Source organism: Talaromyces marneffei, chromosome 2 (genome assembly GCF_009556855.1).
Source record: "Talaromyces marneffei chromosome 2, complete sequence".
Taxonomy (NCBI): Eukaryota; Fungi; Ascomycota; class Eurotiomycetes; order Eurotiales; family Trichocomaceae; genus Talaromyces; species Talaromyces marneffei.
In genome coordinates, this window is record NC_072349.1 from 3,795,012 (window position 1) to 3,818,843 (window position 23,832).

At 45.2% G+C, this 23,832-nt stretch overlaps 7 protein-coding genes across 7 annotated transcripts; 2 read left to right on the top strand and 5 right to left on the bottom strand.

The window, feature by feature from the left end:
- Nucleotides 1–2,784: 2,784 nt before the first annotated feature.
- Nucleotides 2,785–4,831, top strand: EYB26_003723 (uncharacterized protein; the record flags this gene model as incomplete). The annotated part of the gene is made up of 5 exons (XM_054263017.1): nucleotides 2,785–2,902; nucleotides 3,011–4,264; nucleotides 4,330–4,405; nucleotides 4,471–4,531; nucleotides 4,595–4,831. The coding sequence occupies 5 exons, from the start codon at nucleotides 2,785–2,787 to the stop codon at nucleotides 4,829–4,831; spliced, it is 1,746 nt and encodes a 581-aa protein (XP_054118992.1).
- A 1,183-nt stretch (nucleotides 4,832–6,014) lies between these two features.
- EYB26_003724 (uncharacterized protein) lies at nucleotides 6,015–7,419 on the bottom strand (the record flags this gene model as incomplete). The annotated part of the gene is made up of 4 exons (XM_054263018.1): nucleotides 6,015–6,267; nucleotides 6,328–7,190; nucleotides 7,286–7,323; nucleotides 7,380–7,419. The coding sequence occupies 4 exons, from the start codon at nucleotides 7,417–7,419 to the stop codon at nucleotides 6,015–6,017; spliced, it is 1,194 nt and encodes a 397-aa protein (XP_054118993.1).
- A 1,198-nt stretch (nucleotides 7,420–8,617) lies between these two features.
- Nucleotides 8,618–10,364, top strand: EYB26_003725 (uncharacterized protein; the record flags this gene model as incomplete). Its single annotated transcript, XM_054263019.1, has 4 exons — nucleotides 8,618–9,447; nucleotides 9,531–10,104; nucleotides 10,165–10,214; nucleotides 10,286–10,364. The coding sequence occupies 4 exons, from the start codon at nucleotides 8,618–8,620 to the stop codon at nucleotides 10,362–10,364; spliced, it is 1,533 nt and encodes a 510-aa protein (XP_054118994.1).
- A 273-nt stretch (nucleotides 10,365–10,637) lies between these two features.
- EYB26_003726 (uncharacterized protein) lies at nucleotides 10,638–11,166 on the bottom strand (the record flags this gene model as incomplete). Its single annotated transcript, XM_054263020.1, has 2 exons — nucleotides 10,638–10,897; nucleotides 10,953–11,166. 2 exons carry the CDS (start codon nucleotides 11,164–11,166, stop codon nucleotides 10,638–10,640), a joined length of 474 nt encoding a protein of 157 aa, XP_054118995.1.
- A 724-nt stretch (nucleotides 11,167–11,890) lies between these two features.
- Nucleotides 11,891–13,862, bottom strand: EYB26_003727 (uncharacterized protein; the record flags this gene model as incomplete). Its single annotated transcript, XM_054263021.1, has 4 exons — nucleotides 11,891–12,353; nucleotides 12,422–12,975; nucleotides 13,085–13,223; nucleotides 13,378–13,862. 4 exons carry the CDS (start codon nucleotides 13,860–13,862, stop codon nucleotides 11,891–11,893), a joined length of 1,641 nt encoding a protein of 546 aa, XP_054118996.1.
- Nucleotides 13,863–18,527: 4,665 nt separating this feature from the next.
- Nucleotides 18,528–19,343, bottom strand: EYB26_003728 (uncharacterized protein; the record flags this gene model as incomplete). The annotated part of the gene is made up of 2 exons (XM_054263022.1): nucleotides 18,528–19,148; nucleotides 19,233–19,343. 2 exons carry the CDS (start codon nucleotides 19,341–19,343, stop codon nucleotides 18,528–18,530), a joined length of 732 nt encoding a protein of 243 aa, XP_054118997.1.
- A 1,848-nt stretch (nucleotides 19,344–21,191) lies between these two features.
- Nucleotides 21,192–23,363, bottom strand: EYB26_003729 (uncharacterized protein; the record flags this gene model as incomplete). Its single annotated transcript, XM_054263023.1, has 3 exons — nucleotides 21,192–21,770; nucleotides 21,854–23,214; nucleotides 23,273–23,363. 3 exons carry the CDS (start codon nucleotides 23,361–23,363, stop codon nucleotides 21,192–21,194), a joined length of 2,031 nt encoding a protein of 676 aa, XP_054118998.1.
- Nucleotides 23,364–23,832: the final 469 nt, after the last annotated feature.

A 23,832-nucleotide genomic window follows, 5' to 3' on the forward strand; every position in this document is an offset into this window, starting at 1 on the left:
GGTTGACTATAATAAAATTGACTATGCTGGAAATATCCTCTAATTTCTACAATCACCATTTCTGACTCAATGAATTCCCCGATACACTCCAGTCGTAGAAACTTTAAGCATTTTCTCAAGCTTGTTAATTCTTTAATACTTAATGGAGCTAATACCGAATGAACTCATTCGGATCGACATCAATTATCATTGTTTCAATGTCCACAAGTAGGTATTAGATTTTACTTGGGTGGCTGTGTTAAGAGACTGGTAGTAAGGGTCAGAACCGTAGAGTATTAGCCAAGGTATTTCATTTCCATTGCATTAGGTGCTACTGTAGCTTCCAAGGTTATATATGTTGTAACCACTGTATTAGAAAGACCGCGATTACAATCAATCCAGTCCCCGCAGCGCCACATGTGTCGCTTGTTCTACTAGTTCATTTTCACTATAACATTCTCGCGGGGCATGGTATTGACGTTTCTTAGATTACTCTATTTTGTAGGTCTCGAGGTTCTAATACTATTCAACAACCCCTGCTCTTCCTTGGATCGTTATTAACGCATGTAACGCTGGAAATGTTAGGGCCAGTGAGGCTCTCCAATTCATGACCTTATCCGCACAAACTTATGTTAACCATGAACCCCAGGGGACACAAGGTTCCGAATTATGTGGAACATTCCAACCAGCCAAGGAACATACCCACGAGTCAAATTGCGTAATGTTCGCCAGATCATCTCCCGTACTTACTCTGCCAGGACCTTCGAATCTGTGCTCAAGACCATTGTCCGTCCATGATTTCTCCGTCTGTACCTGATCTGCTTAGCATCTCGGAGCTTTTGCCTCTACCCTCCCTTCCAACAAAGATATTAGACCTTGACCTAGAAGTTTCAGATAGCGCTGGGCCTGCATGTAATGTGGAGTGTCTGTCCTAGGCTCGCTTGTACTTGACTATGACGATATGTACTACTTGGGGAGTATGGGTTATGCAGCGGTTTGCGAACGACTTCCGCACTAAAATCAACTTTACTACAGGGTTACCAGCGCGATCTACAAGCTCTCAATACCTCACTGCAGCTTACATCTATACTGCCGTAACCGTGAACTTGCTAACTCTGATACCACTCAAAATTCGCTCAACTACAATAACACCTTCGTATTGAGTGGCTTCAACCTAGCAGATACCCCTAGTGAGCTCAAAAGGCGAAGTTAGGCAGAGAACTACTCGGGGGCTGAATATATTGGTAATAGGGCAAGAGATCTGTGAATCCCCTATTATATTTGGAAGAGGTCGGTAGCAGTCTCAAACTCACTATTTGGTACGTTCAAGTTCTAGTGTAGTAAATGTGCGGGCTGCTCCCATCAGAACGCAGCCTAGCCCTTATGATGTATCAATTTTGACGCAAGGTACAAATTCCATTCCCAGCACGCTTGCCTACAAATTGCCTACGGGTGGCTTAGCCATCCTTCCTCTTATGCTCATGATCTGGTTCCCTTCTGTGCTGGAAAATCCGATTTGGTTCATTTACAAGAACAAACCGGAGAAGGCATCAGCTACCTTGTTCAAAATACACCTAAACAACTTACCTAAACTTTGAAGCTGGGAATTCAAGCCTCGAGAAAGCAAAGCAATACGAAATCCCCCAAACCTTGAGAATCACCATGGGTGACTCTTATCAAAAATCTAGTGGAAAGACGTAAAGCTATCTGGATGTCGTGCTGATAATCACCCTGCAAGCTAATCAGTTGTGTTGTACGACTAATAAGACACGAACGAACTGTATGTAACCAGGCTTTATTTGCATAGTAAGTAACACTTCCATGTTGCACAAGATAAACTTGTTCAAGTCATCTAAGGTCCACATCATTCTATTTCTAGAGATTTTAATATCTTCTAGAGACTTAGGGTTAATAAAATAGTCTGTTTCGAAAGTGTCCATGGATATTGCCAGTCAGTTGGCAATTGAAAGCCCAGAGAGCTTCACTGATTATAGAAATCACCAAAGGTATCGATTTGAGTCAATTTTACTCTTTCTAGCGGAAGAAATTGTTGAGGGATCTACTTAATACTCACCAAAAGCCTTGCAGATAATGAGGAGAGAGAAAAAAACAAAGAGGGAAAATCACGCACCTGATTCTTTGACGGACTTATCAGAGATGGCGGGCTACCATAAGCTCCACAATGGAAATTGTCTACAGGCCAATCAGTGATGCTGTATGTACATCTTGCGGTGTGTTAATTAGTGAGATTGCTTACCGTCAGCTGCATACCCAGCCATCGTCCGCCAACATTTAGTTGTGGGAGGGGAATTATGAGGTGTGTTGTATATCCCCGACCTCATCAAATGGGGGAGTTCGGATGACTTGTTATAACACAATTTCCTCATCCTCTTTGACTAAGGGAAACTGTATAGAGCAAAGAAATGGAAAAGGACAGCGTTCCAGCGGCGAGCAGATGGTGGACGCGGAGGCAGCGGTTCAAAGCCACCGAATGCAGTTTCAGAACAATCGCATCCATAGAGTGGTAATTTCCTTGATGGTCCTTGCAACATGGTTCTTCTGGTATACAACCCCCAGGCCAGTGAATAGTGGAGGACATAATGGGCCGGAAGGAAAAGATCATACATTGTCGCCGAGTAAGCCGTTTAACTGGAGTGAGGTATGTTATGCAGTCAAAACTCTCTATGGTTTACCAAACTAATGCCTGGAGTTATTCTATATTCATGACTTTAGGTCGTTCCTTCTTCCAGTCTAGTATATCATGACTGTTTCGATGGCTTCCAATGCGCTAGACTTGAGCTACCAATGGACTATCATCGTGCCGATGGATTGAGTCGTAAAGTTGCTGTCGCCGTGACACGTTTGCCAGCTAAGGTTCCAGTCACTGATCCTCGCTACGGAGGTGCAGTTCTAATCAATCCAGGTAATTTGCATGTTGCATTATCTTCCGTCGTTGTTATTTCGAGAATATGGATATAAATACACACATGAGAGGTAGCACATAGCTGATAGCGTCTCGAACTTATTCTAGGAGGGCCGGGTGGTTCTGGTGTCGCTCAAGCGTTGACCACAGGTCGCAATCTTCAGACCATAGTGGACGCGGACATTGATTTCTTGACAGAAAGTCACAAACACAATGACTCGTTTTACTTTGATATTATTGGCTTTGATCCGCGAGGCGTGAATAATACTACGCCTCAGTTCAGTTGTTTTCCCAGTCTGCTATCAAAGGTCAACTTTGGATTGCAAGCCGAGGCCGATGGCATATTAGGCAGTTCCGCCGACTCCTTGATGAGAAACTGGCAACGAGGAGCCGCTCTGAGTCAAAGCTGCTCCGAAGTACTACTTGCGAGGGATGGCAATGACAGTACCGGAGAGGTCCTAGGTGAACATTTGAATACCGTCCCTGTAGCTCGTGATATGCTTGAAATTATCGAAAGGCATGCAGAGTGGCGTGAAAAACAGGGTCTCAAGAGACAACAAGAAGAGGATAAAGCTACCGGCTACCATGCCGAGCAGAAGATTGCCGTCCGTACACGTTGGGATCGTGGACAGGAGAAACTACTCTACTGGGGTCGATCATATGGTACCGTATTGGGCGCCACATTTGCTACCATGTTCCCTGATCGAATTTCTAGGATGTTGCTGGATGGTGTAGTTGACACCGATCATTATTATGACGGGGGAGGCGAATCGAGTATTACTGATGCCGACGCTATCTTTCACCGATTCTTCCATTACTGTGACGTAGTCGGCTTGGAAAAATGTCCATTTTACATGAAAGGGGGTCCATCTGAAATACGAGAAGCTTATAAAGGGATTGAATCTGGCCTCCGAGCCAAGTCCATGCCAGTAGCGGCTTCGAGCAACCACGGACCCGAAGTTATTACATGGTCGGATTTGAAACTTATTCAACGCATTTCAGTATATCAGCCACTCCTTACATTCCCGCTGTTAGCAAAACTCTTAGCAGATCTTAAACGCGGTGATGGATCATCGATGGCTGCCTTCAAGCAAGGTCTTCGTCCAGTTACCTGTCTGTCAGAGGAATGTATTGGGACTGGTTCATGGTCACAGCAATGCACTGGTTTCGAGACTAGCGAGGATTCTTCTAGTCAAGCTATTCTTTGCAGTGATGCCATATATACAAACACCTTCGATCTGGATGAATTTGAAGGCATATGGAACGGTTTTGTGGCTGATAGCAAGAGCATTGGGGACTATTGGGCTAGTGTGTATTTGACCTGTGTAGGATGGCAACCGCGAGCCAAATGGCGAGTAAATGGTAAAGTTACAGATGCAGCTGATTTGTGCAAAGGTTATGGTCTAACTCTTTTGTTATCATGTCAGGCCCTTACGCTGGAAACACTTCCCATCCTTTAATGCTTGTCAGCACCACGCTTGATCCAGTGACACCACTCAAAAGGTAGCGACTACTACCACTCGTTGAACAATGTTCTACTAGTGGCCGTGGCTGACAGAATGACCTAGTGCAAAGAAAATGTCCAGTCGGTTTAATGGATCAATTGTTCTTGAACAAAGTTCAGAAGGCGTACGTTACACCAAAAGTAAACATCCAAGAAGCAGATAACTTACTCAAGCGTCTCTGAATAAGCATACAACTGGATCTGGTCCCTCGGTCTGCTCTGCTAAGGCTATTCGGAAGTATTTTCAAACTGGACAATTGCCAGAGACTGGCACACTCTGCTATAGTGACTTTGAGCCACTTATCGACACTCCTCAAGAAACTGCACTGATCCACAACATGAGTAGTACATCGGATCGTCGACTATACGAGGCCATGCTTCAGGATACGTTCACTTTTGGATTTCCAGCCGGACTAGTGACCTGATGTATCCCTGGCAGCAGAACAAAAACAAAACAAACAATCCGCAAAGACCGGCCGTTCAACAGTGTGCCACTTTACGTGGAGTAAGCAATCGCCGAGTTAGGGCTACCGTTAGTTCAATAAGTCAAACGTCATACTGTACATTTCGTTACTTATGCGCAGACGGCCATAGTTCACAAGCTTTTATGCCAATTGATAGGTTAATTAATAACATTAAAAGCTTATGAAACATGCATGGGTGAGTTTGTGGGTTAGCCACCCACAAAAACACCAATACGAATATAATAGCCTAGCCAAATGCTCATATAACTTAATCCCACATCAAGATTCCATCATTCTATATCCGCCACAGTGGTGCTGTAGGTGTCCGCAATACCAGTATAAGAATCACCCGAGGACTCCAAATGGAATGTGTCACAGTCTGAGACCATGCCAGTCTCGTGCGGTGTGCCCATGTAATGATTCATACTCCTCGGAGGTGATACGCACAACCTCCTCACCCTGGACACAGGTAACCCCCGAGGTTCCTTCCGCCTATCCACTGCAATCCGAGACAGCACCAGGGTAAGGGGGGTGCCCGATGGGGTAACTAGGTAGCTTGTAGTCAACTTCGCGCTCAAACAAAAGGTAATAATATATGAAAAAAAAGGCATTCCCGAAAATGACTTCCTTGTAGGTATGGGCTTTCTGACCAGCTGATTGCAAAGAGATTAGTGATGCCCGTTATTGGTGATCTCTTTTCACTACAGAGACTTATGTCCTCATCCACAGAGGCCTTAGCCTGCTCCTGGTTCACGAGGATGTGATTAGATGTTCAATCCATATCTTAACAGACTAAATTAGTATACACGCGCAGCTCGTCAAGATTCTAAGTCTGGCGCGAACCGCGGGCTCAATTGTATATAACATAAGGACCTATGGGTACATTGTATTTCTCTTTCATTTCGCGGAATTTTGTTTCTACACAGCCCATACGCTTATGTATTATAATATCGACCTATCCATTGACATACATTGAATCATATCTTGGTTCTAGCTTCGATTTTCTCATTGAAATGACCTGAACCTGCGGCATGGAGGAAGTTTCCAGAACGTTTGAAGGGTAGAAAATCACATCGCTTTGAATCCGAGAAAGGCAATCTCAATGAATCTGCACATAGAAACCAGATCAAAGGCGAGTTCTAACCTAATATTGCATCGCCGGGTTGATGCCAATTTGGTACAGGGGACTATTTTCCAAATTCTCATAGTCCATGAATGCCATCGTACATTGTCGAGAAATCTCAACTTCTTCGCCTCTAAGCAATGCACCCTTGTCATAGGTATCTATAGCCTCCTTTTGGTCATTCTCCTCTCTATGTACTAACACTAGTTTATTGAAAAGTTCATAGGCATCTTTGATCGCCAGGTTGCCACCCTGTCCCCGATGAAACGTCATACTATTATTCATCGTAAGTTTTCAACGAGGTCAAAAACGCTTGCACCATGGTGTTTCTTACCTATGTGCCGCATCGCCAATCAAAGTTACGCGCCCCTGGTGGTTGTTCCATGGTTTTGTATGCCAAATTCTCAATTTATCTTGTTTGATAAAAGTATCATCGGGAAGCATCTCGACGACAGTTTTGAAAGGATCAGCCCAGTCATCCATGCGTGATCGAAGCTCGGAAAGCTGGCTGCCAGAGCCTTGGCCATCGGAAGTGTCACCCAATTTCCATACCGCGAGAATGTAGAATAGCCACGTCTCAGGCTTCTTTGTATCTGGCTTGTCCAATAACGAGATGCCCATGTACATATCGCGTGGGTGCGCGGCGACCTCAATAGTTGGGCCAAGGCTTCTTTCGAGCCATTGGGCTGAATCTGCTGGCAAGCCGAATGAGAAGTTCATGAACTGACATGGTAACACTTCTTGTGCGGCTTCATTGCCGAGTAACCATCGTCGCACCTGAGATATTCCACCATCAGCGCCGACAATTATCGTGCCTGTTTCTTGTGTACCATCATCGAAATGGGCAGCCACTTCGTCGTCGTCTGGCCCAACAGTTATATCTACAAGTCGTTTTCCGTATTGTACCGAAAGACCCTGCGATAAGTGATGCTTCGTTTTCTTATGATTAACCCGTCGGATTCCCGGGAACTGAGTTCGGATCTTGACCTTGCCCGTGGAGCCGTCACGTATAGCAATACCGTATTTGCCTGCTTCGGTTGGGTCTGTTGTAGGATCCGGTTGACATAGATTGATGCATTCGAAGATACTTGCTGGAACAAGCTTTTGCAGTAGAGGTAGCGACCACGACATGGTAATACACCAGTTGCGATCTCTGGGGGTTGTTTCTCGGTCAACAATGACGAAAGCGATGTTCAGCTACGTCAGAAAGTTCCATGGGAGTGTATTAGCCAGAGCCGCATGCCATCGTAAGTCAATAGATGGATGACAGTTCGAATTTGAAGTATTCCTACCTTTTGCAATCCGTGTGCAAGAGCTAGACCTGCCAGGCCTATCATAGGCTCAGTCAGCAAATAGAAGATATTCAGAGAGATGAGATTCTTATACCGGCACCAACAATTATCACCCGCATAGGTTTTTTAGTCATCTTTACAACCCTGCTGCCACTACGCCCTGCGTAGTCTACCATACCCAGGGAGAGCCACTCAGGAGTCGCGCAAAATCCAAGAGAATTCGCAATGAATAACTGGGGAAATTATTAATTTATGTGTGGCTCAAATTCTTGCTTATGATGATGATAAGTAAGGGGTTCTCGTTTTTAAATCTCTCGCATCTCTTGAGAGAGCGTATGATCGGGCGAACTTCATGCGGGGTTGAATATATGAAGGATTGTAGCACAAAATGCCCTCGCGAACAAGAACGAGCATGATTGCTACCATTTATGTAGGCAACACAGTCAAGCAATTGTTCGGTGTTGGGATGACAAAACGAATTGTGTGCTGCTCGTCGCGAGGTTGCTGAGGAGGGAGACCTTGTGGAAGCAGCCACCTTGTGTATCTTGATGCTACCTGGTTGGACTATAGCTGCCCTGTCAAGTGCCAATGTGGTTTTCCGCGAGTGCATTAGGGTCGTAGTATTTTGTATTGATTAGTACACATAGAACCTCCGAAGGTAGGTGTTTGGATATGTAATAATACTGGTGCATAATTGACGAGACGCCAATCCAGGCAGAGGAGGAGATTCTTGTGTATCACTGCAGTGACCTGATGCAACAGAAAACACCAAGGGATGATGCCCAGCTCTGGAGAAGTTGCAGTCAGTAACTATATTGTTAGGGTTGCTCAGATAATTACGCCGTACGGAGTACAAAGCTAGTTAGTTAACTAACAAGATGACTACTTTTACGACTGCCCCGGATATGGTGAATTCTGGCAACCTATGCCAGAGAATTTCGTCTTACTACAGAGGAGATAGACACACACAATACACTACATTACGCGTCGCATTCACGTGGCTAAATCGAGTTGGGTCGTACTACGTATTCTCTCGTGTATCAGAATACAAAGTTAGTTAGTTATTAAGGTTTAGTAACTTAGTAAGTATTGTATACGGAGTACTGAGACGGTACGATACAACTAGCGGTTCTTTTAGCGTTAGATTTCAGCCTCAGACCGAGTCAGAATACTACGCTATTGATCTCTCGGGCTGCTTGGCGATACAACTGGCTACCCACCCTCTAGGCACCCGCCGAGACCAAAACACCTCCCAAGGATTATAAAAGCTTTAGCCTTGTTTTCTCAACATGTTGCTTTCCTCTCAACAACAACGACGACGAGCATCACACAATGGGGAAGCCGCCCACCACTCAACCAGCTGCAGGTTCGTCCTCTGCACAGTCGGTCCATTCTCTGCAGCTTCTGGATCATGACGATACCGACTTGATTGTCGATGCTGACAACTACGAGAACCCTCCATCTTACGATGCCGCAATTAACGACGATGGACCGGGCTCCGGATCGACAATGAATACCCACACCCACGCTGGTATTTCGCTTCCTAGCGCAAGGCTGATTGACGCCGATTACAGATTGCCCGGAGGCCGAAGAGCTCAAAGCGTGAGGTCAAGTGTACGGAATACACACGTCGTCACTTTACAGCCAGAGTACACTGAGTGTGCGGTGGAACTGGCTGTCTTGATGGCACAGCAAGTCCGCCTGCCACCGCGTCCTCAAATTATCATTAATGGCAGCCATACCGAGTCTTCAATCAACCACAAAGATAACAAAAAACAAAGCAACACCGTCACAGACTTTGACTTTCGCCTTGACCTAGCTGAAACGCTACTGACTGGGTGGGAAAACATACCAACCACGGCCACGAGAGAACTGCTGCCCGAATCAACCTGGTATAGGGCGAGCGTGTCTTTCGATCAGGATGAGAGGAAAACATACAGAGGAACGCGGATGAAGACGCTTGTCTGGAAAGGGCCCAAAGTGGAATGGAATGCACCATCGTCGGCTTCCCGCGATGGTCTGGATCAGCATAGTTCATATCGGGACGAAGAAGACGGCATCCCTCCCCATGATGCAGAACAAGAGAGGCTGATTCGGGGAGATAAAAGTGGTTTGCTGGAGTGGTGCCAGAGATATTGTAACGATCCGTCGCCTGTTAAATCGTGAGTACTTCCGCCACTTTGCTTTGCTTTCTTTTTACCTTTCTATCGTAGAAGGTTGCTTTCATTGACATTATATCTTATAGATTCACTTTGACTCGTCACGTTCACAATTTCAAGGCGGGATCAATGGCGGACTACCTGAAGTCCCAAATCCGAGAGACAAACTACAGAGGCCAGATTACTGCCGAGATACAGATCATCAACGGCAAAGTTACAATTTACTCGCCGCACTGGGTCAACAGGATGCGCAACAACTGGATAGTGTTTTGGGCGTGCATTATTCTGCAGCTATGGATTATCACATGGCCGATCATATGGCTGCTGGAGAAGAAATACGCCGTGGTCTACTCTTGCTGGTATTCGTCGCACACTATTGATGCGGGAATTGGCGCTATTGCGAGAAGAACGTATGCTCGCGGTCGTGATGAGCACACTTTGGCTGAGTTCTGGGCCCCGGCTGTCAAACAAGCAGCATGGGCGCGGCGCAAAGACAACGAGGTTCTCCTTCTCCAAGACGCCGAACGCCTGCAGGGTCTTACAACAGAACAAGTACTCCGTGCTCGTACAACTGAATCGGAAGCTGAGCTTGAACGCAGACGACGCGTTGATCGTGGAGATGGCACATTTCTCGATTCGGTGATTGGACTGGCTCGAGGGGTAAGTGAGGTTAGACAGGATTGGAATATGGCTATGGGATGGGGCGGCAATACGTAATAGTCTGCCACCCTTTATCTCATTGAGATAATCGCATTTTGTAGCGTAACGGCGTAAGTTATTGTTAGCATCCACTCATTGATCCTTTCTTTGTAAATTAACATAATCACGCCGTGGTTTTTAGTTTGCTCAATGCACATAGTTCATACCCATTCACCACTAGGTATCTTCCTCGGTTGGATTGTCTGGGATCGATGCCGTGATCCTTTTCTCCGCTCTTTAGGACTATCTTTCCCGTCAGGATTTATATCTTTCTTCTGATTCCTGTATGATATGAGTCATACTCCACACTCAATGCATAAAACAAAATGTACCCAATACTTCTTAAACCCAACACCCTGGGCAACCTTATCATAAGAAAGAATCATACGCGGCGGTCCAACCGTAAACCTCCTCCTGAGGGCCCCAAAGCATCGCGAATACCCTTCAACCTGTCCGCCAACCCCACGTAAATGAGTTCCTTAGCAGATAAAATTTCATCCCCCCCCGCCTCGATGATTGACATTTGTTAGCATGGGCATGTCAATCTCTGCCATACACATTTTCATTGCATTTCGATCTAGAAGTGCTTCGACAAAGATCGCATCTATGCGTGCTAGAATGAAAATATCCTGACTTTGGTCGCGAGCGTCATGGGCGGCTTGAATTCGGGCATATGCGTCTTCGCGAGAGCCAGCGGATTTACCTTTGATATGACCACAACCTTCCAGGAAAGAACTAGCAAAGACCCTGATAACTAGAAAGTTTCTCTCTGCATTCTCATTATAATCAACAGTCAAGGTGATTCTTACGCTTTGGCCACGCTTGATCCTCAATAATAACACGTGCAGGTCCTGATTTCGCAAACGATTCCACCGTTCGTCTAACATTCACGGTGCTGTCATACCCCGTATCATCGTCTGCTAAAATCGATATATTCACTTGTCTAGCCATTTCTTGGATCTTCTCACACATTTCTTGCATCGCAATGTATCCGGTATTTGGAAGTCTATGGACGCTAGACATGGCGAATGCGGATATGAGAATCATCGGAAAACCAGCTTCTTCGATCAAGCCAGGTGATAGTCCATCGTATGAGCAAGGAATTGCTAATATCTTCGCCGGATCTTTAGGTGCTCCTAACCATAGACTTCGCAATCTAGATACCTGTGGAGATGGTGTACTTCCGCGAACATTCTTCAAGAGCAGTGCAATATTCCGTTCGATTGTGCGGATGTGGGTTGATAGTTTAGGGCTCCATGTTAACCGGAGATACAAAATTCGACAGTGTCTCTACCGGCGGTTGCTGTTTACAAAGGATATTTAGTGTAGCGCAAGCTTTCTCCACGATAGCTCGGCGTTCAGTGTACATTTTACAGCCAAGATGCCAACAAAATGGCAACTCCCGCATTCGTGGAGCTGATGTGTATGGTAATGTCCTTACGCTGGGTACCTAGGTTGTATGTATGAATTCATTAGGGTTATTTAACGTCGTTATATAGATCAATTCAAGTAACAATACGATTCCTCTTATCCCATTATACAAAATACAAAGATCATGCTCGCTGATTATATCGAAGATTACAACTAGGTAAACCTGCAAAGATAGTGTTTAATAGTATAAATGGGTATCATTGGTATAAAGTTATGAGACATCTCCTACCTGCTCAGTTATAATATCAAAATTTTGTATACGATCAATCATGAATTACAGCAGTGATCTGGAACACACCATTAAAGACGAAAATGTCTAAAACGATACTGCCTCTCCCTCTGACATCTTCTTTTTCAAACCGATTATCTCAATCAGTTCCCTCCAGAAACCAGTATCCTGATCCAGAGTCGTCAATTCATACCGCTCAATAGCCGGACGGTCCCAAACTAAGTCCGCTTCGTGAGGCTTAACGAATTTGGTGCGTTTGTAAATCTTCCAGAAGAAGAATAGAATGATAGCTGCAAATACCATGGCGTAGTGGGTGAAGAAAGAACTGATGTCGAAGCTACCGGGCATAAAGTTGACGTAGCCATAGCAAACGACGACGCAGATTTCAAAGCAGAGGGCAAAAACGGTGCTCCAAGGTTGGAAGTAGGCATAGTATGAAAACTCGCGACGGTTCACTCCTTGTGCTTTACAGGCTCGCCAGAAGAAAATATAGTTGACGCAGATGATAATGTAATCAATAATACCGCCGGCTGTAACGATGTTTACGAGCCTGTTGAGGTTGCAGCAGTCAGTATAAATGCAATAAGCAGGTCATAAAAGGGGTTACATGCGACTTACCAGCTGAGGACCACATAAGCACCGTTGGATAGTTGAAGCAAAGACAAGAATGGGAACAGCATAGTGATCATTAGGCAGTAGATTGGTACACCTTTCTTGGTGCATTTCTTCAAGAAGGCAGGAGCATGGCCGTCAGAAGCTAATCCGTGAAGGGTTCGGGAGGCGCAATATACATAGGCGTCACCAGCAGAATAGATGGACGTGACCAGCAATGCATTAACCAAGTGTGGCAAACCGTTAACACCGAGATTCTGCATGGCAATGACATATGGTGAAGCTGCACCGGTTCCGCTGCCTTGGTTGGCAATGAGGGTCTGGTCATTGTAAGGAAGCACGATCCCGACACAAAGGGCGCCTCCAATGAAGAAAACACCGAAGCGGATGTACACGGCCTTGAAGGCCCGTTTTACCGTAATTCGTGGGAGTTTAGCCTCTCCAGCTACCATAGCCATATACTCTGGGCCGACAATGGCGAAACTAGCAGCCCATAGAGCGGAAAGAAACCCTTTCCATCGACCCATGGCGCCTCCTGACAGATATTCAGCAAATGGCCCCTAAGATACCAAGTTAGAATCGGGATCGCGCGGCAAAGACTTTTGGCAGAAGTATAAAGTCTCGTCTTCGGGATATATCGGCATTGTTTGGCGGACGAGGAAAGCTTACAGGATTGTTCCAGTACCGGAAGCCGTATGCGTCGTGCTTGGGGTTGCCTCCCACCATGGTAATAAAGGTAAAAGAAAAGACTATCCCCATAAGAAGAATCTTGCCCCATGATAGCCAAAACTCGGCTTCTCCATACCATCTAACAGCAGCTAGGTTGATAATACTTTATATAGATGCAGAACCCAAGGAGGGCACAAGAAAAATCAGTAAATGCGTTGATAAAGAAAAGACCAGTCAGAGGCATCCGAAGATGGGATTGGAACATGTGTAAAGAGTTTAGGGGGAGTATATACCCATAAGTCACAATACAAGCAGCGCAAATGGCTCCAACAGGCACAGAGTCACTCCAGAACCTGATGACCAAGTTCAAAGCACTGATCTCGAATGGAATCAAAATGGCCTCATAGAGGAAAAAGTTCCAGCCGGCCATGAAACCCCAGGCATCGTCGACCCAGACTGAAGCATGACGGATGAAAGAGGCGTTGACAGGCATATAAATGGCCATCTCGGCCATGGAATTGTTGACGAGAGCTATCACGCATGAATACAAACCATAAGCCAACAGTAAGCCGGCTGGGCCTCCTGTATTCAATGCGCCACCGATACTGACGAACATGGCAGTTCCAATTGAACCACCAATGGCAATCATTTGGATCTTACGGTTGCTCAAGTGTCGCTTCAATCCATGGTTGTCGCTAATCATCTCACCGCTGCTCACATCTTGTGTCTCTTCGGGCCCGACGGGCTTGTCCTCGGGGTATTTCCGTACGCTTTCCATCATCTATATTGTTGCGCGAGTTGATGTTCTTGCACGACCGAGGGGAGTAAGCGAAATAAAATGAAGACAAACAAAAAAGAAGAAGGAAAGGAGGTGAAGAAAAAATGAAAGCCAACCGGGGTAAAACAAAGCGGCCGTCCTTGTTTTTTCTGGCTTTTTTTTTTTTTGTATAAACTTTCTAGGGCGGTTTTATTCTAGCATCTTCCCCAGTCTTTATGTATTTTCCAGTCGAATCACTCCAAGATTGAAATTACATCGTCCGAGCCTTTGATAAGCCAATCGCGCTTGGATCAATAATTACCAGAACTCTATCCAGGGCCGGAAACTAGCCCCATGAGTGGTCTAGCGACATATGTATCAAAGCCGACCCCACCGGTACTCCATACTTGTACGATTCTATACAGTAAGTTCACGCCGTCGTGTGAGCTAAAATGGTTAGAGACTCAGAGTCAGGGAACTTCCCGAATCCTCTCCCCATACCCCATTTGGCGTTCAGCCTTGGCTTGGTCACTTCCATTCACGAGTCACTAGTGATTCTTTAACGAGTCATTTTCGTTGTGATGGCCGTGACAATGAACAGTCGTATAGCGATCGATCTCATCATCCTGAGGAAGTTCTTTTCCATTGTTTCTCGTCAGTGGATGTCAACGCAAGTCTGCATATTCTGCACCAACTGCGCACTGGGACTGCCGTCCTGGAAAAGGCTGGCAGACTGCGATAGGTAAAGGTCTGGTTACCAACCCCACAGAGCCATGCGATGAACAAACAAGCCCGAGTGGAACTGTCCCGTTATTCCCTGCGCATCCTGGAAAGCTGATACGGCCAAGTGAAGGGACGGAGTGGCCAAGTCCGCGAAAGGGGGGAGATGCCCGGGTGCCTCAGGCCAATCACCAGGTGCGCGATTTTGGTGGCTTCAGGCTCAGTCGGGAATGGCGGGCGCATCTTGGCGGCTCTGGCGCTGCGCCCAAAACGACTTCTCCTGGCATGATGCAGCCACTGTCATCATTGTTCTTGGACCTCATGCACCCTGCCACGTGAGGTGAGGCTAGTCTCGCAGGATCTGCTGTATGTACTACTGTAGTAGTTGGTGATTTCATATCAGTAGAGGATCGCTGATCAATGGTTGGAGTTGAAGGGAAAGTGAACGTTGGCTGCAATCAATGTTTCTCTGGCCGATGCCCGTACAGAGGGTACGTATTACAGCAAGATACACTTCGTATACAGAAGTGGATAGGATATTTCAAAGCCATTGGCTGACAATGCATACCATTACTACCCGTTGACGCTAATGTATCGATTGTTACAGCTTTCTGTCCAATCACATCGTGGTTATTAGCCTGCCAAGACCCCAAAGAGCTTCGAGCTATATACATTAAATACCAATCTACAGCCAATCAGAGACGCAACTCAACGGTCGGGACTTTGTATCCTAACTGAGAAAGTCGTCTTAAAACGTTACATCGCCACAAAGAATCATAGCCCTATGCTGATAAGGCACGCGATTTCCTAACTCAGTAATGCGATTCATTCGAAGTCAGCTAACTGTGGCACGGCATATGGCGCATGGCGGAGTTATGCTTTGCACATTCATACCCCTGCACTGAGAAGAACCGAATGTCTTGTTTCTGATTGCCATCTACTCTCTAGACTACGACCTATCTGGCAATTACTTACGGGTGTAAGATATCCAAGATAGCGACACCCAATTCAATTGCTTCGTCTTATCGAGAGCTATAGCTTTATCAGGCGCCTATTAAAGCCCCCTTATCTATGGACAGAGCATGGGATTATTTTTGCGCCTACAGGCCACCGATCCTTCAGGCATGTCACAACAATGACTTGAGAAATCTCCTGATATCTCAGATGACTTGACAACTTACGTATTGACAAAATTGCTCATAATAATGTTTAGTGTATTCACTCCCTGTGTCGTTTGTTTTCTGTGCACTCTCTAGCCAGTCAAGGAAGCCTGCATCATAGCCTAACACTTCACTATAGCGCGGTTACAGCGAGTAACCTCATATTTGTTATATTACTTATATCTCCATGTTATCTTCTATACTGTTTTGTATTCTAGTGGGAGACGATGACTGGCCTAGGCAGGACTTCGGGCTCTTTTCTTCTTCGTTTAACGTCTTTCTTTTTTGATACACATATGCATATCCAAGATATTTATTTGGCTCTCTACATACCCGTATAAGTCAACATACCCATGGACGCATCCGTGAAGATCTAGTCATATGTCGTTCCTCTGCCTATCCAGCTATATTATCGTCAGCTTGTCGGAAGACCAATTTCCATGATGTGCAGCAGCAACACTCACGGTGATGCCAATGTCAATATTCAAGACGAGTCGAGTACTATGTATTGAGTTATTGATCTCGATGCTGGAAACATTCGTTTTTCGTCGATCAACCCTAAATACACAGTTTTTAACTAAAGAACATTGGCAAGCCAGCCTTACGAAGATCTCCAGAACAATCACTAGTAAATTGGAATAAGAACTTTAAATGGACATTGTCGATCATCACGGCCTCTGATTTCAGGCTAAATGGTTTGGAGTATACCACTTTGCCATTTTACCTGAAACTTGGGGCGACGATTGATCCAACCAGATGTGGAAACGAACTGGCTCTACATCATGCAGCAACTTATTAAAGCAATGAACCAAACAGAAATTTTCGGCATCTAATCAATATCAAACGGATTCGTTTCAACAGTGGTGCATTCCTAACAACTACAACAACTGTCCGGTTATTCAGACTTTTGTGGTTCTTCATTTGATATATCCGTGGATGTTCACAGATCATTGCCATTCACGGTTGTCCCTATGAGCAGTATGACTGCAACATTGAGAAGAATTTAACCATAAATTGTCCAGTGCACAAGAGTAATCCCGAATCTGAGACAGGAAATTGTTGAATCACGAATATCCCCATGTATATTCCCCAAAACTCCACAATGGAGATCTCGATGGGGGTCAGTCATATGCCTGCGAGGCGCTATGGGGCATGATGAAACAAGCTACCGGTTACTGTTAAATGAGCATCATGATACCTGGTATATAGATGTGTGGAATGTCCTAGCCAAAACATGTTTTCCAAGACCAATGGGCTACCAGTGAACTCTCGCATTCTTTGAATACCTCTGCTTTTATAGACAATTTGACAACTACAAGCACTATTATGATCAGAATGAAGCTCTCTCTAGCTGTAGCTGGCCTTTGTGTGACTTCTGCATTCGCCTTTCCATCAAAACTTCCTCAACACGCTGGAGCTGACCTCAGCAAGCGCCAATCGATCACGACAAGCCAGACAGGAATAAACGGCGGCTACTACTATTCATTTTGGACCAACGGCGGAGGAGAAATTACTTATACAAATGGTGCCAATGGCGAGTATAGCGTGAAGTGGGACAATTGTGGCGACTTTACATCTGGCAAGGGCTGAAATCCAGCTAATGCGCAGTGAGTTCTCTATCTCCACGTTTGAAGCTCCTATTATACGTATTCACACAATAATTTATAGGATTGTCACATATTCGGGAGAATTCGACCCAACCGGAAACGCCTATCTTGCTGTCTACGGTTGGACAGCAGACCCGCTTGTCGAACACTACATCCTGGAGTCCTACGGCACATATAATCAATCATCTGGCCTGACTTCACTTGGCCAGGTAACTACTGACGGTGGCACATACGATAGCTACTCGATACAACGTGTAAACCAACCTTCTATTGAGGGAACTTCAACCTTCAACTAGTACTGGTCAGTCCGAACCGAGAAGCGAGTCGGTGGGACTATCACCACGGTCAACCACTTTGCAGCATGGAAGGCACTCGGGCTTGAAATGGGTACTTATAACTATATGATTGTATCTACTGAAGGCTATGAAAGCAGTGGCTCTAGTACCATCACCGTGTCGTAAACAATACTTCATGGGGCTTGTCACAAGGTTGCACCTTCATCAACGCATAGAAATAATTTATGGCAGAGAATCAAGAAATTTTGACATTCAAAGTGTCACATGTCTCTTCGGGGTTAGTAATTATCTAATTTCATTTCATTTGAATAATTTCAAGCTAGAGCCTCAGCAGTTGGAACGCTAGTAATAACTATCAAGTCAAGTGTCCATTCATTTACTTTAGTCTTAAAGTGGGCTATATCTAATAGTATATTAATGAGGCAAATATTTTGGGGGTAGTCCTACACATTCGGCCTTTGGACAATCCATCCACTTATTCTTTTAGTGCTCAGTCGCGATTCATTGCCGCGTCTCAATCAAGCATCGACGGCCTTTGGGAGAAACCAAAAAAAAGATTTTAGCTTCCATGTCTTCATCGCACATTCCCTCCTTCTCCGAAACCTTTGCTTTTGGGAATGTTCGGAAGAATAGGGTAGTTGCAAGTAGTAGCTACCGATACATACTGGTTAAAAGGCAAGTCAGCAATCTATTCTCTAATGTTACCAGCAAAAAAGTCTTTTAAATGGAGGCTTACTGCGAGAGCCTCCACCAAAAGGCATAAAAACGTGCTTCATCTCTTTCGATGGATTCTCCCATCTGCTTGGATTGAAGCTAAGCATTTCAAACAACATAGGTTAGCTGTGTGAAATTAAACATTTTCGTAGACAAAACAGTGGCTGCGAATGAGATCTGGAAAAGCACTCACATATGAGGATTGGGAAACACATCAGGGTTGCGGTGTAACGTATATGCCTGTGTGGATACCGTAACACCTCCGGGAATCCTATATCCGGCCAGGCTTGCGCCTTCAGGAGGTGCGGCTCGTGGAAGAGCACTGGGAACAGCAGAGTGTATACGCAGAGCCTCCTGTATGACTTGGTTCAGGTAAGGCAGATCACGAACAGAGTCCTGGGTGACATCTGGCGGCAATGCGCTGACTTCAGCGACTAGTTTGTCTCTAATCAGTGGCTTGCGACATACAGCCCAAACAAGGTATGTTAGGGTAATTGCTGTCGTATCACTTCCCGCCACAATATATCCACCTGCCTCGGGAATGATCTCTTGAAACTCGAGTCCTTCTGGACCTCCGTTGAACATTTTTGTGAAAAGGGTCTTTTTGGGATTATCTGGATTCTTCTCAATCACAGACTGATAGTTTCGAATAGCCTGGTGGGCATATTGTGCCATACGACGACCAGCTTCCTGTACTCGTTTGAACAGTGGAATGGGTAACAAAGCGGAATATGCTATTAGTGTTGGAAATATAACTCTGATTGCCATGAACGAAGACACATTCTCCAAGTTTTTCACATATTGGGTTTTCTAGGGCTTGATGTTAGTTTTTCTTTAACGACAAATCTTCCAATGAGGATCTAGGTCGATGCTTCTTCTTGTCTCGCACCATACCTCGCCGTGTTCCAACGTCTGAAATGACTGGCCAAAGCCCAGTTCCCCAATAACGTCAGTAGCCATGAATGTCCACCACTTGAAAACGTCAACCGCCCCACGACGAGACATTTCGTCATCCATTTGTTTTATAGTGAGCCGAACCCTGTCATGAACAGCCGGTTCCACACGTACAAGGTTGCCAACGTATGCGCCATTCCCGCAGAAAGCAGACGTCGACGCACAACGTGATGCTGTGGATTAGTTGTGCTAAAGAGAGTTCTGATACTGCGGTGTCGTATGCTTCTGTAGAAATCAGATTTGCGATAGTGGCCACCGACTCGATGGATTTCTTTGACAGCATAAATCTCGGAGATATCGAGTTCGTAAGGACTGATTCGCACTACAGGACCTATTGCATCTCAGAAAGGATGAAATGGTTTAGCAATATTTTCGGGGTCAATATTCTAGTATCCAGATTTACCATATTTCTCATGAAGCTTATGCACATATACAGGTCGATCTCCAGAAAGAAAATGATACTTAGCGACAAGATCGGTATATTTTGATATTCGTGGCCCAGGATAGTTTGATAAATTGCCATTCTCTGCGCGAAAGATGATAAGGGTCTCGGATCATGAGTTCAGTCTTTGTATATCAAATCAAGTTTTTGTGAGATTTACCAAACCTAACACCACCAGTGCGCTAATCAGTATCACAGGGGATGTTTGAAATATGTCCATATATTCTCTTTTTAGCAACATTGTTTCACAGTCTTTTTACAGCCTGTACTCCTGTAAATGAGGCTCGTCTCAACTCGATGTGGACTAGTCCCCACTGAACAGCTTCCTCACCGTCTGTGGCGAATTTCATGTAGATAGGGTCCTCTTATTAACGTTAAAGTGTATTCAGAATTATCTAACTGATGTACCACGCAAGACCCTTTATATATCATTTTTATAGCACTCAGGATGCGATCGGGGAATGATTTTGTTCGGAGTAATCAATGACAACCTCTTTCGCAATCGCTAAAAATGTATCTGCTGGCTCATGTTGTCTGTATTTCATATATATGTTCCACAAAATTGCCAGATCGGTGCCAATTGCGACCCCTGTTTCCAAGATGTGTTTGTACCTCAGAGGACTCACATCTCTCTGATTTGGTATCAACACAAATAGTCGTAGCAAAGGAATGAATGAAAAAGTCAAATGCCGCATGCAAGCAATTTCACTCACATGTCCGAATCCGAAGAGCCGAGTTGTGGATATATCAACTCACCAAGTGCTTGAGATTGTGCTGCTGGCCAATGGTTGGAGTCCACCAGCAGGCACCCTTGCTTTTGATTACAGGCAATGCAGGCAATGCTTGTTTGATGCAAGCTTTTCTGAGGCCGATGATTTTCGCTTAGACTCTTTACAACCCCGTTCTTCATCAAAAGAGGATGTGATTGACCGAATCAGATTACCAATAATGATGCTTCATTTTTGTATAATCCATGTTTTGTCCATTCTTATAACAGCTCAGGTGCTTTTGAAAATTGACTAAGCATAGCATGAGTGTTACTCTAGGTGAGCCTAACAATGACGCTTTTGTGAACCTAAAGATGGAGTTACGAAGATACTATTTGTACACGTGCTGACACCTTGCATGATATACAGAGCTAAAAGATATATTGACCCAAAAACATCCAGGATTATTACAGTAGACACACACTTCCATGGTCAGATCAATGAACATTTCATAATACCAAAATAGAACCCCAAAGAGCGTTATTATATATATTGATTTATATAAGAATAGATTCATATGTTTATATATCAGTTCTACATGGTCTGAGAACAGAAAGTATGGGTCTGTAAAGCTCAGTGTAGAGTATTGGTGTGTTCAAACGATAGCCCGAATGTAGAAGTTGGTTTTGGAACGCTTGAAGTACCGGTTGCTATATGCTTTGTATGGCCTTCAGCCTATGTGCATGAATACTAGGATGGACCTCCATTCTCTGCCAGGAACAAAATATCTTCCAAAGAACCATTCATATCAAACGCTGACTGCGGAACAGACACACTACCCACATAGACACCCTCCTTATCGACATTGCCACCATCCGTGGGATCTGACCAAAGCCAACGAGCTTGAAAGGTCGGGGATGAAGGCTGTATCCTACTAGACGTTCTTAGTTCTCTTTCCCTGTGCCGATCGTGAAGGTCGCTACTGCGAGCGTCACTCGGCGGAGAGCATTCCTGGTCATAGAATGCTTGAACAACGAGTCTGTGAATGTCTAGAGGGAGGCAATCTCCGCTTCCAATCTCTCTTCCGTAGTTGTCATTTGTTTTATGTCTCGTGTAATTATCCATTCCTCCATGTGAATCAAGTCGTCTCTGCCGACGATTGTCCTGCTCCAGCTGAAGCAGAAGTTGCAGGATCTTTACACCTCGTTTGGCGATCATACTTGTCTCGCTCTCGGACAGTATCACGATCATATCGCAGACCAGTGCGTGATGCTCACCGTATTCTGAGTCGGAAGGTAGGCGAAATCGGAGATCCAGACTAAGTATGATCTGTAGATTATTTTCAGTATTTTGACTTCAGTTTAGTTTCTTCTCCCTTATCAGGACACAAAAGGAAGATAGGAAAGACAAACACTGGCGGCCACACTAAAGGCATGATAAATCCACAAGTCAGGTTCATTGTCTTTCGCAATCTGCTTTTGGGCGCGAATAATTGTCTTGGAGGCAGCAATGCAAGTCTTGCGAGTGAATTCAAATGCCTGGTTCGTAAAACTCTGCCAAAGAAACTTGCGATGGATCATGATGATCTTGTGTGCAGATGTCATTGTGAGGCAATGTCGAGCCCAGGGCACATACCGTGGCCAGGAGGTTTCCAAAGCCGCACTCCTCAAACACGAAGGGACATATTTGCCGACTAGTGTGCGCATTCGCGTATCGTACCGAAGGACATGTTCATATTTGGTGTACATCGTGTTTAATCTGGACAGATCATCATGCAGTTGTGGCATGAGAAGAGCAATGTCATAAAGGAAACGGTGGTAACTCATCGTTCTAGGGACATCGTCGGGCAAAGGGACCATATCCTCTTCCATACAATTACATGGCTTGTCTGTGTTGAAATCAAGTTGACGAATGTAATAGCTTTCCGAGAACGGGATGGAGAACCAATCTTGAACACAAAGTTGTGTCCAGACTCTCCTTCCCGTTTCTCTAGTAATCCCGTTGGATGGATGATCTTGCTTTGCACTACCCAATCTGTGGAAGCCCAGACTTTGTGATATCCGGATTGCGGTTGCCAACATGACTGAATGGCTATTAGAATGACCCAACATGTGCGCACTAATAGTCATCGTCGCGATACACTGAACTGCATAGACGGAGTGATTTGCTGTGTAATTAGCACGGTTCAGACAGACCAGTGCTGCTTTGAACCATCTCTGAGCAATTACCGCGCGTTCTGAGTCTTCGAATCCCCAGGAATGTGCCGTGAGCCGAGGAGCGCAGGTCATGCTGCCTGCAAGGATGGAAAACAATAACCCTACCCATTGTAGATTTATCCCAGGCTGGTCAATGACTGCTCCATGTTTGTATATGAACGAGTCAAACTCACTTTGAAATACCAGACGATGAAATGAACCATGAAACCAGAGTAAAGAGTCGCAATGGTACTCGACATTCGGTATAATGCTCTGCTGTTTGGGAAGCAACAGCTGAATTAGTGATAGCGAAGCTTCATTTGTAATGTTCAATGGTGAAACCTCTGAATCTATTGCTGGACCTTGATCGATTGTCACATCTCCAGAGAACTGCGCTGGACTGTTACCTAAATTGGGACCCGTGGAATGATCAGCGTGGGTCGAGAGTTTTCGCCGTCCCCAGGCCAAAAATTCTAGGATAGTAGCAGCATCGTCGACTTCTGGGGATTCAAGACTTGGCAAAGTATGAGAAACTAAGTTTTCTTCTGGTGATGAAAGTGTTGCGAGTGCTGGCGATTCTACTAGAAGGGAAACACTCCTAGGATTAGAATTATTTGGTGAGGACTGGGTCCTAACCGCCCGAAGTGTGTGTCTCTTGCAACTCCCGAATACATGCGGTCAAGTTGTCTGCGAGTTTGGATGGGTCTGATGTTTCTGTATCAGTCATTTGTTGTAATCGTGGAGTTCCTCGTTGATAAGAATTGGGCTGGTCATTGCGGTAGCAGGAACTTCCCCTATGATAGGCAACATGATACGTAAGATCCCGATAGAAGAAAAAATGGACAGCATTTTCTAGCGAGTGCCTTACCGGCGTGTACAATTACGGTAAGGAAGCACCTTATCACATTTGATCTTGCGCCTGTTACACTCGGCGCAGGCTAATCTTTTGCGTTGGACGGAAGCGTTCATGGTAGACGGATCTCAAGGGATACACGGCTTCAAGCGGTATTCGGCTCGGACGCAGTCTCGACCAGAAGGTGTATGTGGGGTGTATATGTAGATATTTGACATGTCAATCATACATATCTAGGAATCCACCCGTAAATTCGGCCGAGCGCACGGACGATGCACAAATGATAGGGAGATAAGGTGAGAGTCCATGTATCGCGCTGTGTGGGATCTTATCAACATACGTC